Raw genomic sequence first — 15,488 nt, 5'->3', positions numbered from 1 at the left:
GGGGGAGGTTGCAAGGCGCCAGCTCTTGCTTTGTCCTCAGCCAGCCTCCTGCTCCCTCGTCATTTGGACTCAGTCTGCAGCATTTGGTCACAGAATTCTTCCTGGACTGGAGACCCCCAAACTTGTTTCATGGAGCCTGGGCAAGTCCTTGGTACAGAGCTTATGAGAGCAAGCTCTGGAGCTAGACAAAGCTGGGTTAAAATCCCCAGTCCATCAATTTATAAGCATTGTGACCCTGTTTTAATCTCTAAACCCCTCTATAAAATGGTACAATAGTTTTTATCACTTACAATTCTTTTTTTTTTTTAATTTTATTTTTAAGTAATCTTTACACCCAACATGGGCCTCAAACTTACAACCAAGATCAAGAGTCACATGCTCTACCAACTGAGCCAGCCAGGCATCCCTTGTAATTCTCTCTCTCTCTTTTTATTAAAAGATTTTATTTATTTATTTGATAGAGAGAGCACAAGCAAGGGGAGCAGCAGGCAGAGGGAGAGGGAGAAGCAGGCTCTCCACTGGGCCAGGACCCTGGGGATCATGACCTGAGAAGAAGGCAGATGCTTAATCAACTGAGTCACCCAGGTACCCTTCTGGGTTTCTTTTCTTTTCTTTCTTTTTTTTTTTTTTTTTAAGATTTTATTTATTTATTTGAGAGAGGGAGAGAAAGAGAGACAGTGCATGTGCACACATGCAACACACACACACACACGAGTAGGGGGAGAGGCAGAGGGAGAGGGAGAAGCAGACTCTTCACTGAGTAGGGTGTGCAACATGGGCCCAATCCCAGGACCCCAAGATTATGACCTGACCAGAAGGCAGACAGTTAACCAACTGAGCTACTCCAGTACCCTGGCAGTGGTGGTTTTTGAATCCTTACTGTGTGCTAGGCACAGAGAGAAAGCCAGGGTTGTGTATTTTTAACTAGCTTTCTGTGATGATTCCGATGCGCAGCGGGACTTGGGAATACCAACCTTATACTTATACCACCTAAGACATTCTGTGGAAAATTTGCATTTTGCTTTTAAGATAGCTATACCACATGGGGGCTCAGCCTCCACAGCTGAGCCTAGAGCCTGCTTCTCCCTCTATGTGCCACTCCCCCTACTTGTGCTCTCTTTTTCTGTGTCTGTCAAATGAATAAAATCTTAAAAAAAAAAAAAAAAAAAAAAAAGATAGCTATAGCACAGCCTTCTTGATTTAAAACAAACAAAAAACAAAAACAAAACCTATTTGTATTGCATACACACACCAATGTGCACAGCTCATAGGTGTACAATTTGATGACTTTTCCAAGTTGAACACATTTATGTAGCTACCCAAAGATGAAGACATGCAATGTCCCAGTCTCACTTGTGGCCACTTCCAGTCACCAGCCCCAGAGGTAACCACCATTCGAATCCCATCACCGCTCACTAGTCTTGCCGGTTCTAGAAATTCCTGTAAACAAAATTGCAGTCTGTACTATTTTCCTTTTTTTTTTTTTTGCTCAACATCATGTTCATGCTTCTGGCTTATTAAAACTACTCTTTTGGATGAAATGTGTAAAACGATGATTGAGAAGGTTAGTAAGGAGATGGAAGCCTGAGATTCTGAGAGACCAGGTACAATACTTGCGTTTTCCAAGAGGTGGAATCTCTTGAAAGAAAGGATAGGGAAGGGGGCGTGGTTACCGTCCAGCCTGTTCCTGGTGGGGGCGAAGTCTTTAGGCTGGGGGCGTGGCCATGGGCCCGGCTTCCCGGCGGCTGTTAGCACCGGGGGCGGGGCCGGTCGGGGCTTCCTGTCTGCGCCTGCGGAATCGCCGTTTGACCCCGGAAGTGCCAGCACACTGGGAGCTGTCACCGTGGACCGCGGCAGCGGCGGCGGCGGCGGCGGCGGTGGCGGCGGCACAGCGCCGGTAGTGGAGCCGCCGAGGTGAGTGCGTGGCTGGGCCCTGCCGAATAGGTGGCATCGGGCCTGGGACGAGCCGCAGCCATGCCCCCGGCGGCCACGATCCTCCTCGCCTGCTTGGCGGGGCCGAGACTGATGATGCCAGAGGGACTGTTAGTCGCACCTGAGGCCAGGCCGCTAGAGCTGGGAGTCTCGGGTTCGAGGTTCAACCCCAGAGTGACCTTGGACGAGTCACAATCCTCCTACCGGCACTCCGGGTTTCTGTTTCCTTGGTGTTCATTCATTCGTTCAACAAATGCAGGTCCATCGCCTCCTACGTGTCAGCCACAGATCTAGGCACTGGGGATACAAACAGCCAGACAGATAATGTACCCTCCTTCATGGAGCATACAGTCCAGTGGGAGGAGACCGTTAACGACAAATAAAGGCACAATATAATTAAAGATATGACAATAACTGCGGAGTGAATACTTTAGACTGGGGAGTCTGGGAAGGCCTTTGAGGAAATTAATATTGAATTGAGACCAGAAAGGTGATGACAGTTAGAGAAAGTGAGGCAGCAATGGCCCTGGAAATGCTCCCAGGCATCCTTGCTTGCACCAAGCTCGCCTTCTAAAGAAAGCCCTTTTCTAAGTTTTAGGCTTCTGCTGCCCTGCTTGGCATGAAAGATGCAGTGGTGGACATAGATGTCATCGTGATCAGTGTCCTTTACCTTTTGGAACTTAGAGTCTCATCTTTGCCTAATTTCTACCTGTACTTTAGATGAAAACTCGGATCTTCCTTGCTTGACATGCTCCCTCCCTCAAATCTGTTCTCTCTGTTAAATGCTGTCACAGCCCCATGTGCCTGATCTACATAGCATACACCATGGTACTCTTTTTGATTCATATCTGTCTTTCCCATAAAGACTGTAAGCTCTGTGAACGGCAGGACCAAATCTGTAATTTGCCCACTTTGGTATTCTCCAGGCTTCAGTGCCTGGCACATAGTAGGTGCTCAAAAAACTTTTTGAATGGCTGAGTGAAATTATTAACATGGTCTTTGCTCTCCAGTGGTTCATAGGCAGTGTCTCTGTCACTGGGTTGTTGTCTTTTCTTTCTGATTATATCTCTTTTCTACTTAAATGACTCCTCATTGCCTTTAGATGAAAGACCAAAATCTTTAGCATCACACTGGATGTTCTTTTTAAAATGGCTTCATCTTTCCTATCCAACCTCCCCTCTCAAGTTCTATCATCCCCCCTACCTGACCTTGTGTTTTCAGCCATACCAGATGTCTCCCTCTTCCTTCAAAGCCACTGGTTCTGAGCCTGTGTTCCCACTTGCTCTTTGCTTTGAATGCCCTTCCTCCCCATCTTTTCCTCCTATCCTTCATCAATCAGGTTGTGGGTCACCTTCTCAGAGACTTCCTCCCTTTCTCTATTGTGCTTGCTTTGAAAATTCCCTGTTACAGCTCTGATCACACTGAATGACAGTCATTTACATGCCCAAGACCCAGAATGTATTCAGTCAGCCTTTGCTGAGTAAATGAGGAAGTCCAAAGTGTTCTGCCTATGGTTGGGACTTGAAATCACAAGTAAACTTTATTGAGTGCTTATTATGTGCCAACTACTGTGTTGAACACTTAGCATTGATTACTTCTCAAGTCTCAGTTTTATAGATGAGGAAAGCAAGGCTTAGAGAGTTTAAGGAACTGTCTCCAGGTCTCAAAGATGGGTAGGAAAAGGTGGAGCTGGGATGTGAATCCAGGCTGAAGAACTATAAAGCTCTCTTTTAACCATCATGCCCGCCTGAGTCGGAACCGCCTTTACAAGCACTGGCTTGTAGGAGTGGATTTCTTCTGAAATCAGGTGCTGTGTCTACCTGTCTAAGCCTGGCCTCTGGGGCCTGGAAGTTAAAAGGTTGAAGAGGCACCACCTACTATGGCTCTTTCCCCAACCTAGGTCCCTTCACTGGACACTCCCACAACCCTCTTTGGCAGGTGAACATGGAAAGAACTGGACCCATGAGTCATTTAGACTTCTGGACTGGTGAGCAGACCCTCTGGTGTTCCCAGCTGCCCTCCCAGCATCACTGGGTGGTTAGGAAAGAAGTATTTTTAGTCTGTTGAGCACAAGAGATCCAGGTGCCAAAGCAGACGGGCTGGGCTTCAATTTCAACTTGGTCACTAACGTGTCTGTCCCTCTTTGGACCTCTGAGCATCAATAATCCTTGTTGTCTGTAGCTAGGTTGTTGTGATATGCTAGTACAATCATAACTTGATTCAAACTAACATCTGTGCAATATGTGCACAGATTACCTATGTTCTGGAAAGCTGAAAGGTGAAAAGTCACCCCAGTCCCATTCATTACCTCATACCTTATAATTTTTGGCGGGCTACCTCACATGTACAGGGACCTTGTGGCTGACCCGCGGAGATCCTAGAGTTGGCATTGAGGATTAGACATAGTGGTCCTGTCTCTTTTACATCCTTCTAGAATGGATATCGTCACAGTCTTTTAAAAAGCCCATGAACTAAGGTTCCTTTTGTACCAAGCTGCTTCCAACTTCCTTACCTTTGCTCCTGCTCTGTCCTCTGCTTGCAGCACCCTCCTTCCTGGCTACCCTCCACTACCAAGACTCAAGGCAGGCTCTCCTGATCATTTAGGCTCCCCAGAAACATTTTCCTGACAGCAGCACTCCCTACAAGCTCAAGTACACTAGACTCAATACAGCAAATGGTTAAGAGCCGGCGAGCTTCACCAACTACGAACTAAGTCCCTAAGTCCGAGGGCAAGTTTCTTATCTTCTCCGCATCTCTTATTTCCTCACTGATAAAATGAAGATAAAAATAGACCTAACCTTAGAGTTTTTCTGAGCACTAATACATGCATAGCAGGTTAATGCTGAGAAAAGCCCTAGGGACAGTACTAGCACATGTTAGAAGTGTGTTGCTACTACTGCCATTATCATAATTATTGGGTTGTAAATTCCTGTGGGGCAGAAACCCTGCACTATCGCTCTGTCTTCATAACACCAGGGCCTGGCCTGATATCCGAGATATGGGACATCCCATAACTCAGTGGCTGACCGTGCCTCCTCAGCTCATCTGTGAGGTTCTCAGGAGGTGACGGATGGTTTCCTCATTCCAGCCTCAGTATGTCTTTGTGCTGGCCTCATATGGCATGTGTTTTAAGGGGCCTGATTCACTTTCACTCTGTGATCCAGCCAGTATGTGTGTCCCTTTCTGTGGGGCAGGCGAAGTAGCATTGTGGAAAGAACATTGGATGGGAAGACGAGAGATGTGGCATCTACCACTCACTGGCTTGGAGGTGCTTTTGGGCCTCTGCAGAAAAGAGCTCACACTGGCTGTTTTCTGTGAATTCTGTCATCCTCTCTGGTCCTTCTGTTCATTCACATCCTTCTTCCCTGAAGCCTAGGGAGGTTGTAAAATCTTAAAACCCCCTACAAGTGAGGAATGGCGGGGCACCTGCGTGGCTCAGTCGATTAAGCAGCTGCCTTCGGCTCAGGTCGTGATCCCAGGGTCCTGGGATCAAGCCCCACATTGGGCTCCTTGCTCAGTGGAGAGTCGGCTTCTCCCTCTCCCTCTGCCTGCCGCTCTGCCTACTTGTGCTCTCTATCTCTCTGTCAAATAAATAAATAAAATCTTAAAAAAAAAAAAAAAAAAGTGAGGAAAAGCCCATTCCTCCATCCCTGAAAAGACTGCAGATCTGCTTAGAATTTTAAGAAAAATGTCCTTATATTCAGTCATTCATCAAACATTTGATGAGGCCGACTCTGCACCAGGCCTGTGCTGGTCACAGAAAAGATAATAAGAGGAGAGACCAGGCATTGTCTTCACAGAGTTCACAGGCCAAGTAGGGTACAGAGCTGGAGCCATAATAAAAATAACCTAGGTCCCCTTAGCCAGTACGTTACAAAGAGGGCGGGAGTATTTCAGGAGTCACCTGGTGAGTGTTTTCCTCCTCAGCTGAGAGCTCTTGCTTTAGGCAGAAAAGTCAGCACCATCTGGACTGTAGGTGCAGGCTCTGGGCCTTCAGGGCTCAAGTCAGGAGCCTCCTGAGGCCAGAGGGTGAAGCTTCTCTCCTGGCTCTGGGATCAGTTCCAGGGCAGGCCCCTTCCACCAGGAGCCTATGTGTCTGCTCTCTTCTTCCCATCCATATTCCTTTCAGGAGGGTCACGCAGCACAATGCCAGCTCTGCCCTTGGACCAACTTCAGATCACCCACACGGACCTGAAGACAGGAAAACTGAGGACTTCCCCAGCGCTGGTGAGCCGGGACCTTGAGGCCGTTCAGCCTGATACTATCGTTCTTGCAATTTCAGAAGCAAAAAGCAAATTCCTCCTTTATCTGTTCCAAGAATGACCTGAGGGCCACAGTCAGCAATTCAGAAGCTGGGACACTACTAGGTCCTCCCACACCCAGTGCAGAAGTTTCCTTTCTGAGAGCAGCAGCTTGAATTTGAGTCCTATTTTCCATGTTGCCACCTTGCCCCCAAAGCATTTCATTTTGAATCAGAGTCTGATGGCAGTTGTGGCTCAACCTGAGCTGGCCTACAAAAGGATCCAGCCCAAAGCCGGGTTTGGGGATTTGACCCTGCGGGAAGCGTTCAGGTTTCAAATAGGCCTTGTTTCAGAGCTATCTCACCTGCTATCCACACTTCAGGGGGGAACACCAGTTTCAGAGGTCAGGCTGTCTTTTATCGCACTGGACCACGACGCGCCACCTGCCACATACCGACTCTGCAGGGCTTGGGAGACTGAAAAATAAGGAGGCTGTGAGCATGCTGATTACCAGCTGCAGGGTAAGATTAGGGCTACGGAGAGGTGCCAGACTGCTGAAGGAGACAGACGTGGGGACCGGAGTCCCCACACCCACTTACTGTTTTCCCAAGAATATGAGCTTACTTGAGCAAGGTGGGAGGAAGTATTTTCTAGGGGGGCTTGAGTAAAGTCGTGGGAAACAAGAGCTTGGTGTTGGGTTTCCTGCTCTCTGGATGGCTTCTTATTACTTCCTAACTCCTCTCTGATAATAGGACTTAATGTTTATAGAGCACTTGCTCTGGGCCAAATCTTTCTAAACACTTCACCTGGATTATCTCTTTAAGCCCCGTGAGGAGGTATTTTGATTGTCCCCACTTTACAGATGAGGAAACTGAAAGTTCAAGGTCACAGAACTAGGAAATTAAGGGAGCAGGAATGGGAAGCCAGCTAGACTGACTCTGGATCTCATACCCTTAACCTTTCTGCTATAAGCCTGCCGTTTCTTTTTCTTTTATTACCTTTTTATGTGAGAAGGTATTTATCAGAAAATCCAGATCTGTTCTGCTCAGCCTGGTAGCCACCTCGTGCAGTAGTCATTCGCCACAAATAGGGGTTACACATTTGAGATGTAGACATTTGAAGGAGCTACATTTTATATTTAATTTTAGTTAATTTGAATTAAAATAGTCCATGTGGTGAGTGCCTACTGTATTTGCCAGCACAGATAGGGAACAGTTCCATTAACACAGAAACTCTGATTTTCCACCTCAGTCCTTCCCTGTGTACTTAATACCCGGGTTGCTAGGCTGTGGGCTCCACAAGAACAGGATCCTGGTCCCTTCTCTTCATTCTGGTTTCCCGGGTGCCAGGTGCTTTTCTTTCAGGAAACATTCAGTAAATGAGTCAAGGACTCCAGCCAGCCCTTGTGCCAGATCCTGGAGCTACAGAGAAAAAAGACATGGTTCCTGCCTTTGAGGAGTCTATGAGAAGACCAGCAGTGAAGAGAAAAGCAGACCAGTAGTTTCTCTACGGTGTGATCAAGGTGGTGTTAGAAGTGGCTACTTGAATGCAGAGCCCAGGGCACTGATCCAGACTGAATGGGGTCTAAGGGGCAGGGATGCTCTGAGGCTGGTGGGAGGGCATGTGCAGCTAGGGAAGGCTTCATGAAGGAGGGGAGGGACCCCAGACTGGGTATTGAAGGGGGAATAATCAGTAGCCATGAGAGCAATGGGAGAGGATGAAGCTGGCAGGCGGACCCAAGTATACCATCCCAGAGTCCTGAGAGCCCGAGTCCTACCCAACCACCACTTCCTTGGGGTGGAAGCAGTATCATTCAGTTGGAGCACAAACTTTGTGTTAAATCTCACACATACTTAACTACATAACTAGAACATTGTAAGCACTCAGTGACAGTGATGGTAGCAGTGACAGTGGCAGAAGGTTCGAATGGGGAATAAGGTGGGAAAAAGATGAGCTGAGGGAGACAGCTGCCTGATGAAGGAGCGGTCTTGTGGAAGAGATCTGTACTCACTCTATTTGTCTCGTTAGTCCCAACTTAAGACAAGGAGATCTCTAGCAAAGGGACAGCCACCATGTTGCCTTTGCAGGGTGATAGGTGGAGCTAATGTTTATTGAGTAGCTACTGTGCACACAGCTCACAATTAGTGCTATTGAAAACCCAAAGGAAATAAAGTCTTGAGCCACAATGAGTGAATGAGCTCTTGGGGAAGACAAGACTCATGTAAGTGGAACATGGAACAGGCAGAGAACAGGGCGAAATGGTTTCTTATCGAGATCGGCAGAACAGAAGTTTGATGGGCAGAGAATGTCCAGAAAGCCTCACAGAGCAAGTAGGACCTGAGCCAAGCTTGAAGGGTGGAAGATAGAGCTGGGCCTGGTAGTCTCTGCCCTGACATCTCCCACGGCTTCTGCTACCTACAAAATTAAGTCCCCACTCTTGACTTTGGCATTCAAGGTCCTTCAGAGAACTTGGTGGGATCTGGTCCTTCTTTACCCGCATCGATGCTTTGTCCAACCAGCATGTAGATGGAGAGTCTGCTCCATGCCAAACGCTCATCCAGGGACTGGGAATGCCATGGTGAGCAAGGCCCAGACTGCCTCTGCAGACCTATAGGCTAGGAGGGGAAACAGAGAAGGCAGGCCCTTCCTTTTCATATAACTTGATGGGGGCATGATTGAAAGACAGTCCAACTGCACATACTGAAAGTATACAATTTGGCTGGTGTTGACATTAGTATGCACCCAGGGTACTGTCATCATAGTCAAGGTAATGAACATTTCTACCCCTCCCAGAAAGGTTCCTTGTGCCCTTCAGTGACCCAACCTTTCTTCTGCCCCCATGGGCAGCACCCACTGATCTGAAGGTACTTTTGATTCAGTTCGACAGTTGCTGTGATTGGGGGAGCCCAAGTGCACACCCTGCCTGGTCAGGGTTGGGAGCTGGGAAGACTTCCTGGAGTAGATGAGGTCAGAGCTGGGATCAGCAGGCCAAGCAGAGGGAGCAGGAGAGCACATGGTTACTGTGGGTCATTGAGTAGGTCTGCAGCACAAGCTTTGGTTTAAATCCTGCCTCAGTGGCCTCCTTAGCCCTGTGACCTTAGCAAAATTCCTGCCCCTTACTGATCATTTCCTCCTCTGTAAAATGGGGAGAATACTATCTCCCTTTTAAATAGTTATTAATGAAAAAGAACTAGCCTGTGGGGCATTCGCACCCAGCAGCCAGCACAGAGCAGGTCTTGTCAAGTGGTGGCCTTTATTTTCACCATTCCAGTGTTCTCTCCCTCCATATCTGTTTCCCACCACCCAGTGCAATCCTGGCCCCTTTTTTTGGTTCTCGACCCATTTTTATGCTCCATAATGTACCATTTCTTCCATCAAAAAAAAATCCTTCTCATTTCCCAAGGCCCAGCTTAGATGCTGCTTGCTCTGGGAAGTTCTCCCTTGTCCTCTGGGTGCAGATAATCACCTTTGCCTCCCTGCCCTCCATGGTCCCTCTGCCAGATTTGGGCTGTCACTTTCTCTGCTTTGTGCCCACTTGCTGGCTTAGATGTGCATCTCCTCTCTGGAGCATAGGCTCCATGAGCATGCTGATGTTTTCTTCATGTGCCTTGCCACACCTGGCCTAACGTTGTGCCTGTAAATGTTTGTAGGAATGCAAGGACAGTAGAATCTTGGGTCGGGGTTGTCTGTCTGTCTGTCTGTCTGTCTGTCAGAGGAGTAGGGGGTGATGAGGATCCCTGATTGAGAAGTAACCTAAGAGATGAGGTGTCGACAGAAAGACGAGGGGAGGAGCTTGGAAACCAAGGAGATAATTTAGGTCCAAGAAAGTAGTTTTGAACTTGTTTCAATTGGCAGGAGTCCCTTTTTCAAAAAGCTTGTCCCTGGAAGCTCACTATATAAATTCTGATTTCCATGGGGGCTGGGTCCCGAAGACCCACCTGATGGGGACCCCCTTCCCGAGGAATCCTTATGGAACCCAAAGACTCCACAGTTTGAAAACTCTTATCAGGCTGTACTGAGGCATAGGGGATTCTTGAGGAAACTGACCAATCCATCATGATTTTCCTGTCCCCCTGGACTGACAGACCTGGAAGTAGGTGGATTGTGGTTGATAACCACTGAGACCTTGCCCAGCCTTCCTCCTCTTTCCACTTCCCCCGGAGAAAGCAGCCGTTATGTAGTCAGAGGAGAAAACTGAGCTCATCATCTCATCTTAATGGTGAACAAAGTATAAGGTTTGTTCATGGCAAGGTAAGGGTTGGGAGAGAGAACTTGTGATTCTAAGCTGAGACCTGCAATTACTTGATTAGCGTTCTTTTCTTTAAAAGAGAAAAGTTACCAAGTTTTTTTTTCCCCCCAATTCTAAGAAGGATATAGCATGATACATACAGTATGGTCCTATTTATATAAGAGAGGAAAATAGATCTCACATATTTATATGGGCATATTTTTCCCGTAAAAGCCTAGAAAAGGTTTGCAAGGACATTCACCTGATGCTGAGTGGTCACTCCTGGGAGGATGTAGGGACTGGGCGTGTGGCCCCAGGAATCTCACCTTCTCTACAGGGTTGTAAGTTTTGAAAGAAAAGATGTGCATGCCTGCCTTGTAGAATTGCAAAATAACTTAAAAAATAATACGTGTATGTGTTTTTTAAACTGGAAAATGTATTCCAGTCATAATATGGTCATAATCTCCCCCACCAAAGATAACCACTATTAGCTTTGGTATCATGAGCCCCCCACCCCGCGCAGGTCGGTTGTTTTTTTTTTTTTAATCTGTGTTAAAAATATATACTTCTTTAAAAATCCCCAAACTGGTTTTATTAAATAGGTTTATATCCCTGCTTTCTCTTGCCTTGACCTTTCCCCATGGCATTAAAATATCCTCCAAAACACATGGTTTTTAATGCCTGCCTAGTGTTCCCTGGGTGCAACCAAGCCCCCTTTGTTAAAGACACTTGGTTCTTTATGCTTAAAAACTCCTTGGAGGGTCACCGGTTGGAACAGCCAAGTGTTGTCATTGCTGTGGGTTGGCAAATGGGCCCTCGCTGACTAACCTCTGCCACGTTAACACGTGGTTTTTGGATCCGTAGCACCCCGAGCAGAAGGCAGACCGGTATTTTGTGTTATACAAACCGCCCCCTAAAGACAACATTCCCGCCCTAGTGGAGGAGTACCTGGAACGCGCCACCTTCGTAGCCAATGACCTCGACTGGCTCCTGGCCTTGCCTCACGATAAATTCTGGTGCCAGGTAACATTCTATCAAAATTAACACTAAGACAAAGCACATGACATGCCGTTGGTTGGTTGCTGTTGTTGTTTTTCTCCCCCCTAGGAGATGCTTTTTTCCCTACTTCTTACACTGGATCCTTAACAGCAAATTGTGGTTTGGATTGCTCTGTCTTGTATCACAATCTTAACGATGTTTACACAACGCCTTCCCACGTGTTTAGAAACTTGTGTTTAGCCCTCATTCATACCTCCTTAGTCCCTCGGGGTTGGAGTGTTTGCCTTAGGCCAGGGCTGGTAGGCCTGTGAGCCCCTGCACAGTCCACCCACAAGCCCTTGCGCCTCAGTGACAAATCCTCGCTCTGATCTGTTGTCTGGCACAGGTTATCTTCGATGAAACCCTGCAGAAGTGCCTGGACTCCTATCTGCGCTATGTCCCCCGAAAGTTCGATGAGTGGGTGGCCCCGGCCCCTGAAGTTGTTGACATGCAGAAACGCCTCCATCGAAGTGTTTTCCTCACTTTCCTCCGCATGTCCACTCACAAGGAATCCAAAGTAAGCCCCTGGCCCCACGACAGGGTGCTGGCAGACACCCAGCACCTCTGTGCCAGACTGTCCCACCCCTGGGAAGGAAGGCTCTGGAAGGCTCTGGAAGTATCGAGTTTCCTCTTCGTCTCCCCTCTGCCTTCATTTCCACCTTTAGGGAAGAAATCTGTGGCCACCCCCCTTATCTGTGAATTCACTGGGTCTGCGTTACATCCGGTGTTTTCATCAATGGGAGCTGAGGGCCCTTTGCCAGTTGACGTGTGACTGTGCCATTTTTCATGCGTCAGAGGGTGAAAACATTGATTCTGATTTGTTAAAGGAACTTTTATGTGCTTTTTAAAAACCTTTACTTTTCTCCCCCCAGTTTTCAAAATAATGTGCTCTCTAAACAACTCAAACATTGCAGAAATATTTTGTAGGTAGTGAAAGCCACCAGAAAATCCCTTTCCCCAAATATAACCACCGTTATGGTATGTGTTCCTTCATGGAATTATTTTCCTTTCAATATGCTTGTGTGTGTTTGAGTCCATATTTATTTTTACAATAAGATCTTGCTTTTTTTCCCCCAAAAAACTTATTGTAGTGTGGAAACTTTCAAATATATGCAAAGGCATAATGAACCCCATGTACCTACCTATCACCCAACTTCAACAATTATCAGTATTTTGCCACTTTTATTTTCTTTCTTCCCCTGAGGGTTTTTTTTCCCCCCCTGGAATTTTTTTGTTGTTGTTTTTTGGTTTTTTTTTTGAAGGAGAGAGAGCGAGCATGAGAGTGCAGGGGCAGGGTAGGGGAAGGGCAGAGGGAGAGAGAGAATCTTTTTTTTTTTTTTTAAGATTTTATTTATTTATTTGACAGAGAGAGAGAGATCACAAGTAGGCAGAGAGGCAGACAGAGAGAGGGGGAAGCAGGCTCCCTCCGGGCAGAGAGCCCGAAGTGGGGCTCGATCCCAGTACCCTGAGATCATGACCTGAGCCGAAGGCAGAGGCTTTAACCCACTGAGCCACTCAGGCGCCCCTTAAGCAGATTCTACACCCAGCACAGAGCCTAACACAGGGCTCAGTCTCACCACCCTGAGATCATGACCTGAGCCAAAATCAATAGTAGATGCTTAACTGACTGAGCCAGCCACTTAGGCACCCCTTTCCTGGAGTATTTTATTTTATTTATTTATATATTTTAAAGATTTTATCTATTTATTTGACACACAGAGAGAGATCACAAGTAGGCAGAGAGGCAGGCAGAGAGAGAGGGGTAAACAGGCTCCCTGCTGAGGAAGAGAGACCAACTCAGGGCTTGATCCCAAGACCCCAGGATCATGACCTGAGCTGAAGGCAGAGGCTTTAACCCACTGAACCACCCAGGCGCCCCTCCTGGAGTATTTTAAAGCAATTCCAAACATCATAGTAATTTATCCACAAATATATATATATATATATATATATATATATATTTTTAGTAAGCTCTATGCCCTATGTGGGGCTTGAACTCAAGACCCCAAGATCAAGAGTTGCATGCTCTACTGTCTGAGCCAGCCAGGCGCCCCAACCCATAAATATTTTAGAATGAATGCCCAACCGACTATTTAATAGCGTGTTTTTGCCTCTTTTTACATTAAAATGAAGAACAGCTGTTGCTTCAGGTCAATATATGAGGCTCAGACATGCCCGCAGTATGGATGGACCTTCATTTATTAGCCAGTCCCCCATTGTTCCTTGTGAGCTTGCTATTACTTTACCAAGAGTATGCTTTTGAAAGGTCTCTCATCCTCTCTCTCTGCACTGTTCCTTAGGATCACTTCATTTCCCCCTCTGCATTTGGAGAAATCCTCTACAATAACTTCTTGTTTGACATCCCAAAGATCCTGGACCTCTGCGTGCTCTTTGGAAAAGGGAACTCGCCTTTGCTCCAGAAGATGATAGGTATGTAGGGCACAGGGCCTGGAGGGCTGCACAGAGCTGGCCCCCACAGGCCAAACTAGAGCATCTAGATGAGCACAGGGGAATTCAGAACTGCAGTGGCAAATGGGGTTTGGACCTGACTTAGCAGGTATGTGTCTTTCAACTCCGAAAGACACAACTAGGTGGCCATGGGAGAGTGGAGACAATACTGGACCCCACGGTCCCTCAAGGGTCTTAGTATTAGGCCACATGTCAAACTGTTGAAGGAGTGGGCAGGTTTGTTTCTGTGGTGACAATAAGAATAGCAGTGATTGCTCACCTTTAGGTGAGCACTCACTGGGGGCCTGTCACTCTGCCGAGCTCCTTGTATGTGATCTTAATTAATCCTCACGGCAGTCCTGGGATTGGCTCTGTAATCATCCCTCTTTACAGACAAGGAAACTGGGGTTAAAATGTAAGGCGCTTGCCCGAGAGCTCATAACTGATAAGTGGCCAAGCTGGGATTTATGTCACAGAGGCCTGACTCTCCAGCTCTTCCTCTTTGTCACTCCCTGCCTCAGGGATATTGGGGCTGCCTCAGAAGTCTCATGATTTGCATTGTTGCTGAGATCAGTTGGAGACTGAGTGCAGAGAGGACTCTTTTGGGTTGAGAAAGGAATGACTTCAGCAGTTGGATCCCATCATGAGGAAGTGGGCTGGAGGGGTCAGTCAGAGACTGAAGCTTGGTTGGGATGCTGCAGAGGGAACAACACCCTAGCGTTAGGCAGGACACCACTGTCAGCCCTCCTCACCCTGAGATTATAGGACATAGTCTTCCCAAATGCCCAATTTCAAAGCTAACTTGTCCCTTAAAATGGTTTCCTTTCTTCCTCCTAATGAAAAAGTAATAATAAAGGTAATACAGGTTAGTTTAAAAAGTTTGGGGAGAATATAAAGTAAAAAGAAGCAGGAAAGCAATTACCAAATTCTGGCACCCATAGACAATCATTGGGTGATAATTTCCTTCCAGTCTTTTCTCTGCGTGTTTTTGAAAACCATGTCAGAGCATAACGTATATGAAATTTCACATCCAGCCTTTTCATTGAAATGGTGTCTGGTTTTTCATTCAAATCTAATTGTTCCCTGATCATCAGTTCAATTCTTTTATTTTCCCAGAGAAAAACTCTTCATAATGTTACTATAGACAGAGAGCATGGAGTGAGTAAAATCAGGCACGAAAGATAGTTAGCAACAACAGGAGATGGGGAAAGAGGGCAACAACAGGAGATGGGGAAGGGGAAGCTGGGGCCGGATCGGGGAGGACTCTATGCCAGCCGTTAGCACTCAGGGAACGGTATCGCATGGTGGTTCAGAAGGCAGGCTCTGCCCAGTTCACACCCCAACCCTATTCCTGGCTGTGTTACTTTGTCCAGATCAGTCAACCACTAGAGCCTCAGTTTTTACATCTGAAAAATGGGAAGACGAATTCCCTACCTATCTGATAGGATGGTTGTGAGGATTAGTATAGTGCCTGGCTCGTTATAAGTTCCGGGTTACTGTGAGCTCTTACTGGAATGAGGCCACGGGAGCTGTGGAGAGGAGCTGTCTGATGGTATAGTTAATTTGGCAGCGTGCCAGTGGGAAGGGTGGTGACAGGAGAC

The 15,488-nt window shown here is 47.0% G+C and overlaps 1 protein-coding gene across 9 annotated transcripts in view; it reads left to right on the top strand.

The window, feature by feature from the left end:
- The first annotated feature begins 1,809 nt into the window (after window positions 1-1,809).
- Window positions 1,810-15,488, top strand: part of ASCC2 (activating signal cointegrator 1 complex subunit 2) — a 41,224-nt gene continuing 27,545 nt past the window's right edge. For 2 of the 9 annotated variants that reach the window (XM_059408790.1, XM_059408786.1), the window contains exons 1-6: window positions 1,830-1,914; window positions 3,833-3,919; window positions 6,062-6,159; window positions 11,266-11,424; window positions 11,786-11,956; window positions 13,740-13,869. In XM_059408790.1, the coding sequence (XP_059264773.1) occupies window positions 3,877-3,919; window positions 6,062-6,159; window positions 11,266-11,424; window positions 11,786-11,956; window positions 13,740-13,869 (601 nt within the window). In that variant the 5' untranslated portion in view covers window positions 1,830-1,914; window positions 3,833-3,876. Of the gene's footprint in view, window positions 1,915-3,832; window positions 3,920-6,061; window positions 6,160-8,655; window positions 8,752-11,265; window positions 11,425-11,785; window positions 11,957-13,739; window positions 13,870-15,488 lie in introns of those variants that run through there. The other 7 variants (XM_059408787.1, XM_059408789.1, XM_059408788.1 and 4 more) reach the window with 7 other exon arrangements.

The sequence above is a fragment of the Mustela nigripes genome, chromosome 8 (genome assembly GCF_022355385.1).
Source record: "Mustela nigripes isolate SB6536 chromosome 8, MUSNIG.SB6536, whole genome shotgun sequence".
NCBI lineage: Eukaryota > Metazoa > Chordata > Mammalia > Carnivora > Mustelidae > Mustela > Mustela nigripes.
Note: the sequence above shows the minus strand (reverse complement) of the source record. Positions and strands in the feature narration are given on the sequence as shown.